Below are 13,822 nucleotides of genomic sequence, written 5' to 3' on the forward strand. Positions count from 1 at the left end.
CTGGAAAAACCATACCCTTGATTAGATGGACCTTTGTTGACAAAGTAATGTCTCTGCTTTTTAATAGGCTGTCTAGGTTGGTCATAACTTTCCTTCCAAGGAGTAAGCGTCTTTTAATTTCATGGCTGCAGTCACCATCTGCAGTGATTTGGGAGCCACCAAAAATAAAGTCAGCCACTGTTTCCACTGTTTCCCCATCTATTTGCCATGAAGTGATGGGACTGGATGCCATGATCTTAGTTTTCTGAATGTTGAGCTTTAAGCCAACTTTTTCACTCTCCTTTTTCACTTTCATCAAGAGGCTCTTTAGTTCTTCTTCACTTTCTGCCATAAGGATGGTGTCATCTGCATATCTGAGGTTATTGATATTTCTCCTGGGAGTCTTGATTCCAGCTTATGCTTCCTCCAGCCCAGCGTTTCTCATGATGTACTCTGCATATAAGTTAAATAAGCAAGGTGACAATATACAGCCTTGACATACTCCTTTTCCTATTTGGAACCAGTCTGTTGTTCTGTATCCAGTTCTAACTGTTGCTTCCTGACCTGCATACAGGTTTCTCAAGAGGCAGGTCAGGTGGTCTGGTATTCCCATCTCCTTCAGAATTTTTCACAGTTTATTGTGATCCACATAGTCAAAGGCTTTGGCATAGTCAATGAAGCAGAAATAGATGTTTTTCTGGAACTCTCTTGCTTCTTAAATGATCCAGTGGATGTTGGCAATTTGATCTCTGGTTCCTCTGCCTTTTTAAAAACCAGTTTGAACATCTGGAATTTCACGGTTCACGTAATGCTGAAGCCTGGCTTGGAGAATTTTGTTTTCTGTTATGGAACATTAATGACCAGAGACGTATCAATGTCAGTTACATAACAAATCACTGGCCACAGGCATTAGTTTCTGCAAAAATGCAGAAATGAGTTCTGCATATGAGTTCTGCAAATGAGTTCTCAATAATGAGTTAAGGGAAGTGTAGGGATGAAGGCGCAAAGGAAAAGCAGCCAAGATATAATAGTTTAACCATAAAACACTCCATGTTCCTCCTCAAGGGGTAGACAGAACATTCTGATACTTATCTCTGAGTTCTGAAGGAGCCAAGGTCCCCACCACGTGGAGTAAGGAATGACCATGTTGACCTCTCCTGACATCAGTCAACTAAGAGTGTTGACCTTGGCTTCAATTCTATGCTAAATTCTCTGCTCGTGCCCCTTTGTGAATATGCATGTACCTTTAGCTTGAAGCTTCCCCAGTTTGGCTGTTGGGGAGACACAGTTTTGGGCAAAATCTCCAGTTTTCTCATTACTTGCTGCAAGTAATAAATCCTTCTTTCTTATGATCTTGGCCTGGTTGTATCTTTTGGCTCAACACTTACCAGGAGGCACACCCAGTTTTACTGGTAATGGTATGCCTTCTTTTCTCATGGATAAATACCTATGAATGATAGGTTATACGGCATTCAATATATTTATCTGCTGGGTTATATGGCGTTCGATGTATTTATCTTTTTAAGAATCTGCCAAACTACTGTATAGTCTCGCCAGCAGTCTATGAGAGGTCCAGCTTTTCCGTGTGTTCACCAACATGCAGTATGGTCAGCATTCATAATTTTAGCCAGACTAATATGTGTATATAAATTTAATTGTGTTTTTAAGTTGATTTCAGTAACATCAGTCATAGTAGAGACTCCTGTCAACCTCAAGTTCACTGCCAGGGAGGAGGTCAGTGGCAAGGGGCTTCAGATCTTTCCTTGGAATCTGGGATGCCAATCACTTTCTGGGCAAAGAATCTTTGGTAATCTGGAGATAAAAATCCAAATTTTCCTTTGGGACAAGTTGCAAAACCAATTTGATTGAAATTTACTTTCCTTTTACCTTTCTGAGTCATCAGATTCCAAAAGCATTGCTTAAGAAGTCTGTTTCTGAAAGGGAATTGCAGGACAATGCTGCTGCCCATGGCAAAGATCAAAAGCTATCTCATCTGGAAAGCATACTACTATCTGTTCCAGCAAATGCTCCGCACTCATTATCTTTCTTCTGAGTAAATCATTGGCAATGAATGTCACTTTTAATTTTTTTTAATGAATGTCTAAATGCACGCCCTCTCTTGAGACGGCTTTTATTCCTGAGCTTCTGCTGTTCACACTACCTGAGCTTAGAAGCCAGGCAGCTGGATTGGTCTGGGCTGCAGTTATCCGATGGCTCCTGCAATGTTAATGGGCTTCTTTCCTCTGTGTGTGTGTCTGCTGCTGACACCAGGCTTCGCCGAGGCAGGCAAGCTGCTGGTGGTACCCATGGATGGGAGCCACTGGTTTACCATGCGTTCAGTGGTGGAGAAACTCTCCCAAAGGGGGCATGAGGTGGTCCTAGTCATACCAGAGGTGAGTTGGCACCTGAGCAATTCATCCAATATTACGGTAAAGACTTATCATACGGCTTACACTCTGGAGGATTTGAACGTGGAGTTCCGGAAGTTCTCTGATTTTCAGTGGAAAGTTAGGCCACAGAGTCTACTTCCTATGTTAATGGGCTCAGCCAACACAATTTTTGATTACTTTTTTTCACGTTGTAAGAGCTTGTTTGAGGACAAAAAATTAGTAAAATACTTAGAAGAGAGTTCTTTTGATGCAGTGTTTCTAGATCCTTTTGATATGTGTGGTTTGATTATAGCCAAGTATCTCTCACTTCCACCTGTGATCTTCACCAGAGGAGTTTTCTGCCATTATTTTGAAGAAGGCACTCAGAGTCCCATGGCCCTTTCTTATGTTCCGAGAGCTTTTTTGGCATTCTCTGATGCCATGACTTTTGAGCAGAGAGTGTGGAATCTTATCCAGTACTTAGAGGAACGTTTATTTTGCCGCTATTTTTACAAAAATGTTGAAGAAATTGCCTCTGAGATTCTCCAGATGCCTGTCACAACATCTGAGCTCTTCAGTCAAACATCAATTTGGTTGTTACGAAATGACTTTGTTTTGGACTATCCCAGACCAGTGATGCCCAACATGGTCTTCATTGGTGGCATCAACTGTCAGGAGTTGAATCAAAAGCCACTGTCAGAGGTAAGTTACTTCTTTAGCATATTGACAATTAATGTGGCTTTGGACATTTTAAAAAAAGATGCCTTAGTAAACTGGTTTGTCATTTATATCCTTAGCATTTGTAATTTCTTTCCGGTTGAACAAAGTATTTTGTGCCAGTTCATTTAATTGTGCATTATCAAATTTTACAAAGCTCCTTCTTTGCTAAGTACGTGTGTATGATTGATGTGATTGTTTATAATTTCTAGGCTGCATTTGTAAATACTGTTTTTGAAAAAAATGCTAAAAAAATCCAGTAAGAAATGAAACTTCCCTTTTGTTGACCCAGTGCTACCCCCTATAGGAAAATGCTTTTAGCAGTTTTGTATGCATCTCTTCCAGTTTTTCTGAAATTATTTTATATAAGTGCATGAATCTCATGTAACTTCTCATAGACATTTATTAAAATACAATATACTATCAGACAGGACATATAATTCCTTATCTTCCTTTTTTCACTTGCCAATTGTGTACATCTTCTCAGTCAGTATATACGCAAATGTGTCATCCTTTTTATTTTTTAATATATTTATTTATTATTTTGCTGCATCGGGTCTTAGCTGCAGCATGTGGTATTTTCAATGCGTCATGCAGGATCTTGAATTACTGCTCAAGGGCTCTCTGTCTGTGGCTCACAGGCTAAGTAGTTGTGGCATGCTGGCTTAGTTCCTCTGTATTGTGTGGGATCTTAGTTCCCAAACCAGGGGTGGAACACGCATCCCCTGCATTGAAAGGCAGATTCTTAACCACTGGACCACCAGGGAAGTCCCTGTCACACTCTTTTAAATAGTCGCATAAAATTCTTTACTTTGAATGCATCATAGTTTATTTAGCTAACCAATACTGGTAGATATTGGTGGTTTTCCCCACTTTTTCTTTTATAAGCAAGACTGAATTAAACATCCTTAATTTCTTTACCTGCATATATTTCTGACTTCTTGCTCTTATCTCTGTAAGCCAGAGTCTTTGTTTTCTTGCCTGGGCAGCTTCTGGGATCTTAGTTCCCTGACTAGGGCTCTTGGCAGTAAAAACTCAGTGTCCTAACAACTGGACAGCCAAGGACTTCCTTCTTTGATTATTTATAACTCTTTAAAAATGTAACAACCATTCTTAGTTCATGGGCCATACAAAATCAGGCTACTCAGATTTTTCAGTATCTTTTGAAGTGGGGGACAAGATTGCTGGGCTCCCCAGGGTGAAGTCAGCGGTGAGACAAGTGAGGAAGAAGGCGGGAGTCTAGCAGGAAAATGTGAGTTTTAAATATGTTATAATGCTCTCCTCACCCTCCAAACAACACTGCATCACTTGTTGATAAGAAATATATTAGAGTAAGTAGATGCTACTGGTACAAGGCAAGGTTACTCAGAGTAGTAATCCATTTAAATTTAAAACATTAGGGAGATAACCTGAGTCCTTCTGGTCAGCTATGGGCCCAAACTGCAGGGTTCTGAGAGGCTGGGCCTTTCCCCTTTGCCCAGCTTCTGTGGCAATCCCAGGCACCACCCAGCACCATCTGCACCCTCTATCTGAGGGTGGGGTACTGCACCATCCTGAAACCTTGCCCAGTCCATTGTGGTTCATAGGGCACCCAGAGGGGTGTACGGATATGTAAAGCCATATGGATTTTATATCTACCTATTACAGATAGAGAACTATAAAACATGTTGAACCATATAAGGCTTTATATGTTTGGTTACATATGTCTATACTGGGTTGGCCAAAAGTTCATTTGGGTTTTTCTGTAAAGTCTTTTTCTAAAAAACTCAAAATGAAATTTTTGGCCAACTCAATATATCTATAAAATAAATGGTTTTCTATATCTATTAAGGGATTACATGTATTTGAAAGGTTTCACATATCTGAAAGGCAATATATAGATATTTTAAAATTTATATATTGTAAATTTATTTACATTATATAAATTATATATAATATGGTACATATAAAATTAAAAACATATATATTTTTAAGTACAAATATAAAGTAAGCATAATTATCAGAGAGAATTCTGATAGAAGAAGACCCTTTAACCAAGATCCTTGGATATAGCATAACTACAAAAGCAAATTTTCATGAAAAGACTTATGGACATCATGTATTTTTCCTGTGCACTTTGAAATGATTAAGATGGTGAATTTTTTAAAGTGGAAAAAAAATGTCTTTTAACAGTGGATTGGTTTGAATCAGGATACACACGTGTTTCCCACATTGGCTCATTTCTTCTAACTATCTGTACCTGTCCCCTCCCTTTTAGCAACTGCTTGTTGTAGTAACTGGATCAGTGTTCCGTAGAATGTTTCACGTTCTGGTTTGTCTGATGGCTGTCCTGTGGTCGTGATTAACGCGTTCCTGTAAACTGGAATTTAGTGTAGGTTTGATCGATCCCGGTTCCCCTCTTTGGACAAGCACGTGGCATCCGTAGCACTGTGTGGTTGGTATTGCATCACTGCAGATGGCAGCCTACTGCCATCCGACTGCTCTACTGTGAGTGATTTTGACTTTGGTCTGAATGCAGAGTCATGCTCTCCCGTGTCTGCTGTGGCTTTCCAAGGTCCTGAGGGAACTTGGACCAGGTGACAAGTAGGGGATGAAGTTGGACAAGTTTTCACCTCCAATCTTTTGGCTTGAAATTGCGGACCCGAGACATCCTTGGTGCAGTTGACAGAGCTCTGTGTCTTCTAGTCCCTGCCCGCCCTGCCAGCCACACCCTTCTCCTCTTTTATGTTCCAACCCCCCTGCCTGCTTCCAGCCTTTCACACTGTTCCACTTTGGTGCCCTCATACCTGCTGTTCCTCTCTCTGGAATCCTCTTTCTCCCATTAACAGCCAGGCTAAATTCTTAGCCTTTTTTTGTTTGGTTTCAATGATGTTTTTTGGGGGAAACTCTCCATGATCCCCATGTAAAGTCATAGACTCTAGTTATAGGCTCTCATGGGGCCAGATATCACCCTTAAAAAATTGATAATCCAACGGCAATTAATGAGTTTTCTGGCAATCCTGTAGGGTCTGTTACACCTCCCTGTGCTGTAAGCTCCAGGCAGGAACCATATTTGCCTTTCCTGTTGCTATATCTCTAGCATCTGGTCTGGTACCGGGAGCAAATTTGCTGGTTGAATGAAAACACAGTTGGAGTAGAAGGATGTGAAAATGTCCCAAAAAGTTATGTTAAGAGGAAGAAAGTCACTTGTTTCATGTCAGCCTGAGGCTTTTACCACTCCCATTACGAGTACATTGAGCCTTGCAGGACAGGATAAGTGAAAATGCTTGCCTATATCCTAGGTTTCCGTCAAACTGCTTTTCAAAAATGGATATCTATGTACTTCCCTGGTGGTTCAGTGGTTAAGACTCTGAGCTTCCAATGCAGGGGCACAGATTTGATCCCTGGTCCAGGAACTAAGATTCCACATGCTGTGCAGCATAGCCAAAAAAAAAAAACAACACTAAAAAAATTCACATCTACTCTTCTAGGCTTCTCAGTGTTAGGAAAGGGGGCGGAGGAGACTAGTCAAGGGTTATGTGACAAGTGAGAGCTCGCCAGTGGCTGAGAGAACTTTCAGGAACAAGAGGGTTTTCTATGTGGCCTCAAGTAGTTTTCTTTGTGCTGTGTTGACCCCTAAGCTCTACCTTAGAGACCCTTGGCCTTCATAGATGTTTTGGTACATGAAACAGCCTGGCATTTAGAGTTGCTCTGGTCAGGTGAGTGGCACCAAGGAACAGGATCCTATGTCTGATCTGAAATAAAGGAATATCCTGAAGACTTAAGGCAAGTCCAGAAGCTGCAAACTGGAGTCGGGAGGCAGCACTCTGCTTGGGAAGGGCCAGGGGCTCTCAGCAGAAGGCTGAGTGGTTGTTGGACTCAATGCAGATCTTCAAGAGCATGAGAACCTCAGCTGAGGTCAGCTGATAGATATGTAGGCATGACTCAAGAGGTCACTCATGATCCCTCTGGTTCCTGAGTCTGAGCTCACCCTGCTCACCACTGCACGATAGGCCAATGAATCCGAGAGATGAGGTTTGCGGCAAGGAAGAGACTTTACTTGGAAAGCCAGCTGGCTGAGAAGATGGCAGACTAGCGCCTCAAAATAACTGTCTTATCAGGGTCTGGATGCTAGTTTCTCTTACAGATCAGAGATGGGGGGAAGGCGAGGAAGCAAAGCAAAAAGGCCATTAATCTTGCAAACATCTCCTAGAATGGCAAGCCTCAGGCAGGGGATGTGTTCATTTCCCGCTTCCTGCCATCCACAGGTGGACAGGGTTCTGAACCAAGGCACTTTAGCTTGACAGTCAGGCAGAGGGGCAGGATTCTCTGAGGCAAGCTATGAAGTATGATTATAATAACAAAAGCAATGAAAAGCAAGTCCAAGAAACAGCTCCAACATGCAGTCGGAACTGACTTCTTCCCTGCAACACTTTCTCCTTTACCGTCTCCTGCCTCCCTCTTCCCTGCAGCACCCTGTTTCTTCCTATCTCTATTACATCCATCTTCTCTACCTCCCTTCCACCCATGTTTTCCTATATCACTTTCTCATCATGAATCCTGCCACACAGCGGGCAACAAGAAAGGGCATCCTAATGTCTGACTCAGACATGGTGCTTTCAGTAAAGAGAGGCAGTGAAGCTTTGCCCAGAGGTACATAGAACAAGAGCTGGGAACACAGAGGATGTGGTTGGAGAGCCCGGGTTCCCCTGGCCCTCTCTCACTACCGTCTTCTCTGTAGCTATAAACCAGTGTTCTTCCCTGCCCTCTGGGTAATGAAGAGCTGCTGCTGAGTATGTGTTGCACCTGCTCAGTCAGTTGTGGTTCCCAGCTGATGCTAGCTGTAAAGAGCCCGCCTGCCAATGCAGGAGATGTAAGAGACATGGGTTCGATCCCTGGGTCGGGAAGATCCCGTGGAGGAGGAAATGGCGACCCACTCCAGTACTCTTGCCTGGGGAATCCCAGGGACAGAGCAGCCTGCGGGCTACAGTCCATAGGGTCGCAAAGAGTCAGATACAACAGAATTGACTTAGCACGCACGCACGCACATGGATAAAATAGCACCAGCTCACAGAACTCTCTTCCAGACCAAATATGATAATGCATGTAGAGTACCTAGTGTGTGGCAAAGAATTGGTGACAGCTGTAACCCCGAAACTGGGTGATGCTAGGTATTTCCCAGGACAATGATCTCCAACCGTCACAATTTTTGAAACATGATCAGATACCAATGTTCTCCTCTTGTTGGGAACCATCTATGAATTATTTAACCCTCATGGCTCTCTAATCTCACAGTGGACATGACATTTGTTGGCTTTTTGGTACTACAGAATAACTTGCAGTTGGCACTTTTTTGGTTTCATAAAAGATCCTTCATTGAACAGGTATCTATTGAGAGTCTTCTATGTACCTGGTTAAGAGCTGGGGACGTGGCACCAACAAATGAACATGACTGCCTGCTGGAAGCTGCCGTCCAATGGGGAGCAGGTATTGATCAGTTACAAATGATGAAAAGCATGTGAAGAGCAGAGGGTACAAAGAGAACTGACTCTGGGGGGTCTTGCCAGATGAGTGCCCTTAGGAAGAGGTGGGGAGAGATTGCCTGCAGCCCAAATATCATGAGGCATCTCACGCTGAAACCCAGGCACGTTCTTCCCCCTTCACCCATGTCTTTGAGGTCTCCTTACTCTAGCAGATGCAGGAAGTGGAAGTCCAGTTTCCTGTCTCTTCTGAGTAGTCCTCTGTCATGGCTGCTGAATGACCTGTGCCCCCTCCCCTTCCTCATTACTGCTGGCTCCTGGGGCCACCACCCACACTGATGCCACACATACTCCCCCCACCCCCACCCCAGAAGTCACAGACAAGGTCCCTATGGAAAGATGTGTGCCCACCAGAGACATCAGGCTGGCCTATCCATGGGTGATTCAGACTTGACCCTTTGGGACCTGTTCCAAGACCTGGGCCCACAGCACTCTGACTTTAGGGGTCTCCACCCCACAGCCTAGCAAATGGATTAAATTGCCCCCCTTATCCCGCATCACATATTCTGTCAATGTCGCTTGATGAGCTGAAACACAGTGGACCAACTGACCTGAGGTTATATTTGTATAGCTTTTTATTAATTTGATTTTGCTCTTTTTAGATTCTGGATTTAGTAAATGTCTTTTTCAGGCCTCAAACACTTGGCAGGACCTTTAAAATCTTGTAGCTCCAACCCCTCTTTATCATGAGCTGCAGGTAATTCAAGGGTCAACCTTTCTAATCATCTTCCTTCTATCATGACATCGCCACCTCCACATACAGAGACCTTTTCACCTCCCCTCTACTCAAAATGCCAGGTGTCCTCCATTTAATTTTAGGGACATCTCAGCTTCCATCCCAGGATCTGCCCCTTCTGCACAGGGATGCTGTACCATGCTGTGCTTAGACGCTCATTTGCGTCCAATATTTGCCACCCTATGGACTGAAGTCCACTGTGGATACATGCCCTAAACTCAGGGGTTGGGTCTTCAGGAGACCCCGAGAAAAGGTTGGCTTTCCACCTTGATACTCAGTGATGCCCCAGGACACAGAGCATCCCACGGGACTACCCAGAGCAGGCCTGACCCTCCAGGGTGGCTCACCAGTCTCCCCTGCTGTGACTAGCAGACACTCTAGATTCTTCTTCCTGTTGTCTTGTTCGTACACATGCACATGCATACACACACATCATTCTTATTAACAGAAACAGTCTTCTCCACACTCCCTTCTTAGTTTGCAAGGCTATCTCTCTGGTGACATTTTACAAAGTGGTGTTCGTTTCTTTCTTTCATCTCCTGTCTCCTTGTATGACCCTTTGGGCCTGCTGGGAATAAGAACACGCCCCATAGCCAAGCCTCCTGTCCAGCAACTCAGAGACCAGAGCAGAGCTCTGCTAGGAAGGGCCCAGAGTGGTCCTCCGAAGGATGGGGACTGGGCTGAGGAGCCTGAGGCTTGCAGGGCATCTTTCTGCGTCCACCTCCACACACTTTCTTCAGTCTTCCTCCCTCTGGAAGCACTGTTCTTGCTTTAGAAAGGTTGACCCTTGAATTACCTTGAATTACCTTGAACCTGCGGGGGTCCTGCCTGCCCTGGAGGGTGGACTCTCACTCACTCTGCTCCCCTTGGGACCATCAGGGTCTCCGTGCCACCTTGATGGACACACACCAGGATGCTCTCCTTTCCTGACTCTGCTCACTGTGAGTGGGAAATCCTGCTGGCACTCTTCTCCCTGGGATGTTGCAATGAATTTGTGATTTGGCTGGGTTCCTGGGACCAGCGTTGCGCTTGCAACAGCCCCTTCCATGCCGTTTCTCGGGCTTCTTCTCTTTTCCTGAGTCCTGGCATGCTTCCTGAGCCCGCGGGGCTAGGTTAGGACAGGCCCTTGCGTGCCAGTTGAGTTGTGCGTGACTAGTCCTGGGTGAGTCTGTTTGAGTTCTGCTAGGAACCACCTCTTGCTTGGAAAGCCTGCCTCTCACACCCGTTATCTCCTGGACTCTCTCTACTCAGCAGTAAATCAGGCAGCGCTAACATGAAAATCAAGAGCCACGTCACATCCTGGACTGATGGATGGGAGGGCTGGAAGTCACTCCCTGGTTTTCTGACTCATACTCCAGGTGTGCTAGCTCCCACGGGGACTTGCACACATGCAGTAGAACACCTAAAGAACATTGACTCTTTTGGGAGAGGAAGCTGGTCAGTGACACTATTATCTGTAATTGTTTAAATCTGTAAACTGTCACTTGCAAAAAAAAAAAAATTTAAATAGTGTCACTCTTCTATTTTTTTGCTTGTTTGTTTTGGGAAATGCAGCTATTTTTCTTTAATATGCTATTTATCCTAACCCACAATGGACTTATTCTTATTATCTTAAATCAGTTAATGAGGAAGCATTTTTTAAAGTGATTTTAATTTCTAAAACAGATCATTTTGTTGTTGTTGTTCAGTCGCCAAGTCCTTTCCAACTCTTTCTGACCCCATGGGCTGTGGCAAGACAGGCTCCTCTGTCCTCCACTGACTCCTGGAGTTTGCTCAGATTCGTGTTTATTGAGTTGGTAATACTAATAGATCACTTGGGTAGACATAACCCCCACGGGATTTCCCAGGTGGCACAGTGGTAAAGAATCTGTCTGCCAATGCAGGAGATGTGTGTTCAATTCCTGGGTCAGGAAGATCCCCTGGAGAAGGAAATGACACCCCACTCCTGTATTCTTGCCTGGGAAATTCCATGGATAGAGCAGACTGGTGGGCTACATACAGTCCATGAGGTCACAAAAGATTTGGATAGAGCTTAGCAACTAAATGACAACAACAATGTCCTTATAAAAAAGGGTAAGTCATCAGAGGTTAGAAGGGAACCTGGAGCAGACCATTCCTGAAAGCCTCCAGAAGAAATCCGCCTGGCCCATGCCTTGATCTCAGGCATTCAGTCTCCAGAACCCTGGTAGTAAATTTCTGCAGTTTAGGCCACCTACTGTGCAGTCTTTGCTTCAGGGACCCTTATTAGTGGGAAATTCCCTAAGCCAATGGGAAATTGTTTTCTAAGCCAAGAAAGTGTTCTGTGGTGTCTGGGGTCCAATGCTAGAGACACATTTTTGTTTCAAATGCTGGCTGGTTGAGTCACCATCAAATCCCTGTCACCTGCTGCTTTCCCTTTGTTTTATATTTCTACATTCTCTCCTCTTTTACATTTTTCCACTTTCTCTCCTGCCTCTTTTATTCCTCCTATCCTCTTTCCATTCGCAGTGCACAACTTAGGACTTTCATTCCTTGAGATTTTATCTTAAAATTAGTTAATTATTAGGCTGCCTTGGGTCTTAGTTACAGAATCCATGATCTTTGTTGCACACACTCTCTAGTTGTGGCACGCAGCCCCAGTTGCTCCATGGCATGCCATCTGGACAAACCTAGACAGCATATTAAAAAGCAGAAACATCACTTTGCCGACAAAGATCTGTCTAGCCAAAGCTGTGGTTTTCCTAGTGGTCATGTATAGATGTGAGAGTTGGGCCATAAAGAAGGCTGAGCGCCAAAGAATTGATGCTTTTGAATCGTGGTGCTGGAGAAGACTCTTGAGAGTCCCTTGGATTGCAAGGAGATCAAACCAGTCAATTCTAAAGAAAATCAATCCTGAATATTCACTGGAAGGACTGATGCTGAAGCTCCAGTACTTTGGCCCCCTGATGGAAAGAGCCAACTCATTGGAAAAGACCCTGATGCAGGGAAAGATTGAAGGCAGAAGAAGAGGGCAGCAGAGGATGAGATGGTTGGATGGCATCACCGACTCAATGGACATGAATTTTAGCGAGCTCCAGGAGATAGTAGAGGACAGAGGAGCCTGATGTGCTACAGTCCGTGAAGTCGCAAAGGGTAGGACAAAACTTAGCAACTGAGCAGCAATAACAACAAAGTTATTTGGGATCCTAGTTCCCAGACCAGGGCTCAGGCCCACATCCCTGCATTGCCAGGCAGACTCCCAACCCCTGGACCACTAGGGAAGTCCCCCTTGAGACAATCTGAGGATTTGCTTTTGCCCAGCAGAGGGCTTTTTGGTTCATCCACACAGAACCCGGCTGCCTGATCAGAGCCAGAGGAAGCCCCTCTGAGGGACCTGCCCTGGTGCCCACACTCTCGGATTAGCGGATTAACTCACTAATTCTAGATGGAACCCTCTGTGGCAGATGCGGTAATTCAGGTGCAGAGCAGTGGGTTGTGCTGCTGGGGTGGGGGGAGGGTGAGGAAGGGGAGGCTACAGACTTTAGAATTTCTGTTCTTAACCACAGTCTGAGTGGACGTTGTGGTCTTTGAGCACATATCTGTTGGGATTACTTTTAAAAATAATTTAATTTATTTATTTTTGGCTGTGCTGCTGTGTTCGTTGCTGCGGGGCTTTTTATCTCTAGTTGTGGCAGGCGGGGGTTACTCTCTAGTGTTCTGCCGGCTTCTCATCATGGAGGTTTCTCTTGTTGCAGAGTGTGGGCTCTAGGGCAGGAAGGCTTCAGTAGTTGTGGGATGTGGGATCTTCCCAGGCCAGGGATCAAACCCCGGTCTCCTGTATTGGCAGGTGGACGCTTGACTATGGAGCCACCAGGAAAGCCCCTTGTTGGGATTCTTTTTGTCTTCTGGTATAACAGAGAGCCCCCAGGCACAGTGGTGAGACCAGAAGTGGGGTGGGAGGAAGGTCAGACTCTCTGCTAGGGTAGCTTTCTGCGTCCCCCTTTGAATCCAGCCGTCACTGTGGTAACCAGGTAACCAGGATTTGGAGTGACCAGCTCTGCTGTGTTGTTCAGATGTCTGAACTTGGCATCTGTTCACCTTGCATTTGGGAATGAGAAAGGTTGACAAGTGGGGAAGCCTTGATAGATATTTGTCCATGGACATGGTCACGGATGCTGCAGAATCCGGAGTGTAGACTGCTCAGGATGGAGGGCTGAAGCCAGCCCCCGGAACCTTCCGAGATGTCCCCCAGTGGGAGTGGGACAGACCCATTATTGGGGATGCAGAGAAAAACAAAAATAAATCGAGAGGCTCAGATGAACGCTGGTAAGGGGCCTGGTCGTTGCAAGTTAGCCATGTGCTTGAAAGTGGTTAAACATTAATTTAGATTCCTTCATGTAATAGGGCAGTTCAGGGCAAGGAGAGGTAGGCTGGGTCTGTGAAGGGCAGGGATTTGTTGAAGGAAAAAAAAAAAATTCTCCCAGAGCTTGGCAGTTTGGAGCCTGTAAATTATTCTTGTTGCTACCTGCCAATTCTCCTGCAGC

General features: G+C 44.7%; 1 protein-coding gene across 1 annotated transcript; it reads left to right on the forward strand.

Moving 5' to 3' along the window:
- Positions 1-2,084: 2,084 nt before the first annotated feature.
- LOC129656509 (UDP-glucuronosyltransferase 1A9-like) lies at positions 2,085-5,406 on the forward strand. Its single transcript, XM_055587132.1, has 2 exons — positions 2,085-3,050; positions 5,323-5,406. Exons 1-2 carry the CDS (start codon positions 2,190-2,192, stop codon positions 5,404-5,406), a joined length of 945 nt encoding a protein of 314 aa, XP_055443107.1. The 5' UTR covers positions 2,085-2,189.
- Positions 5,407-13,822: the final 8,416 nt, after the last annotated feature.

The sequence above is a fragment of the Bubalus kerabau genome, chromosome 6, assembly GCF_029407905.1.
Source record: "Bubalus kerabau isolate K-KA32 ecotype Philippines breed swamp buffalo chromosome 6, PCC_UOA_SB_1v2, whole genome shotgun sequence".
In the NCBI taxonomy this organism is placed as follows: Eukaryota; Metazoa; Chordata; class Mammalia; order Artiodactyla; family Bovidae; genus Bubalus; species Bubalus kerabau.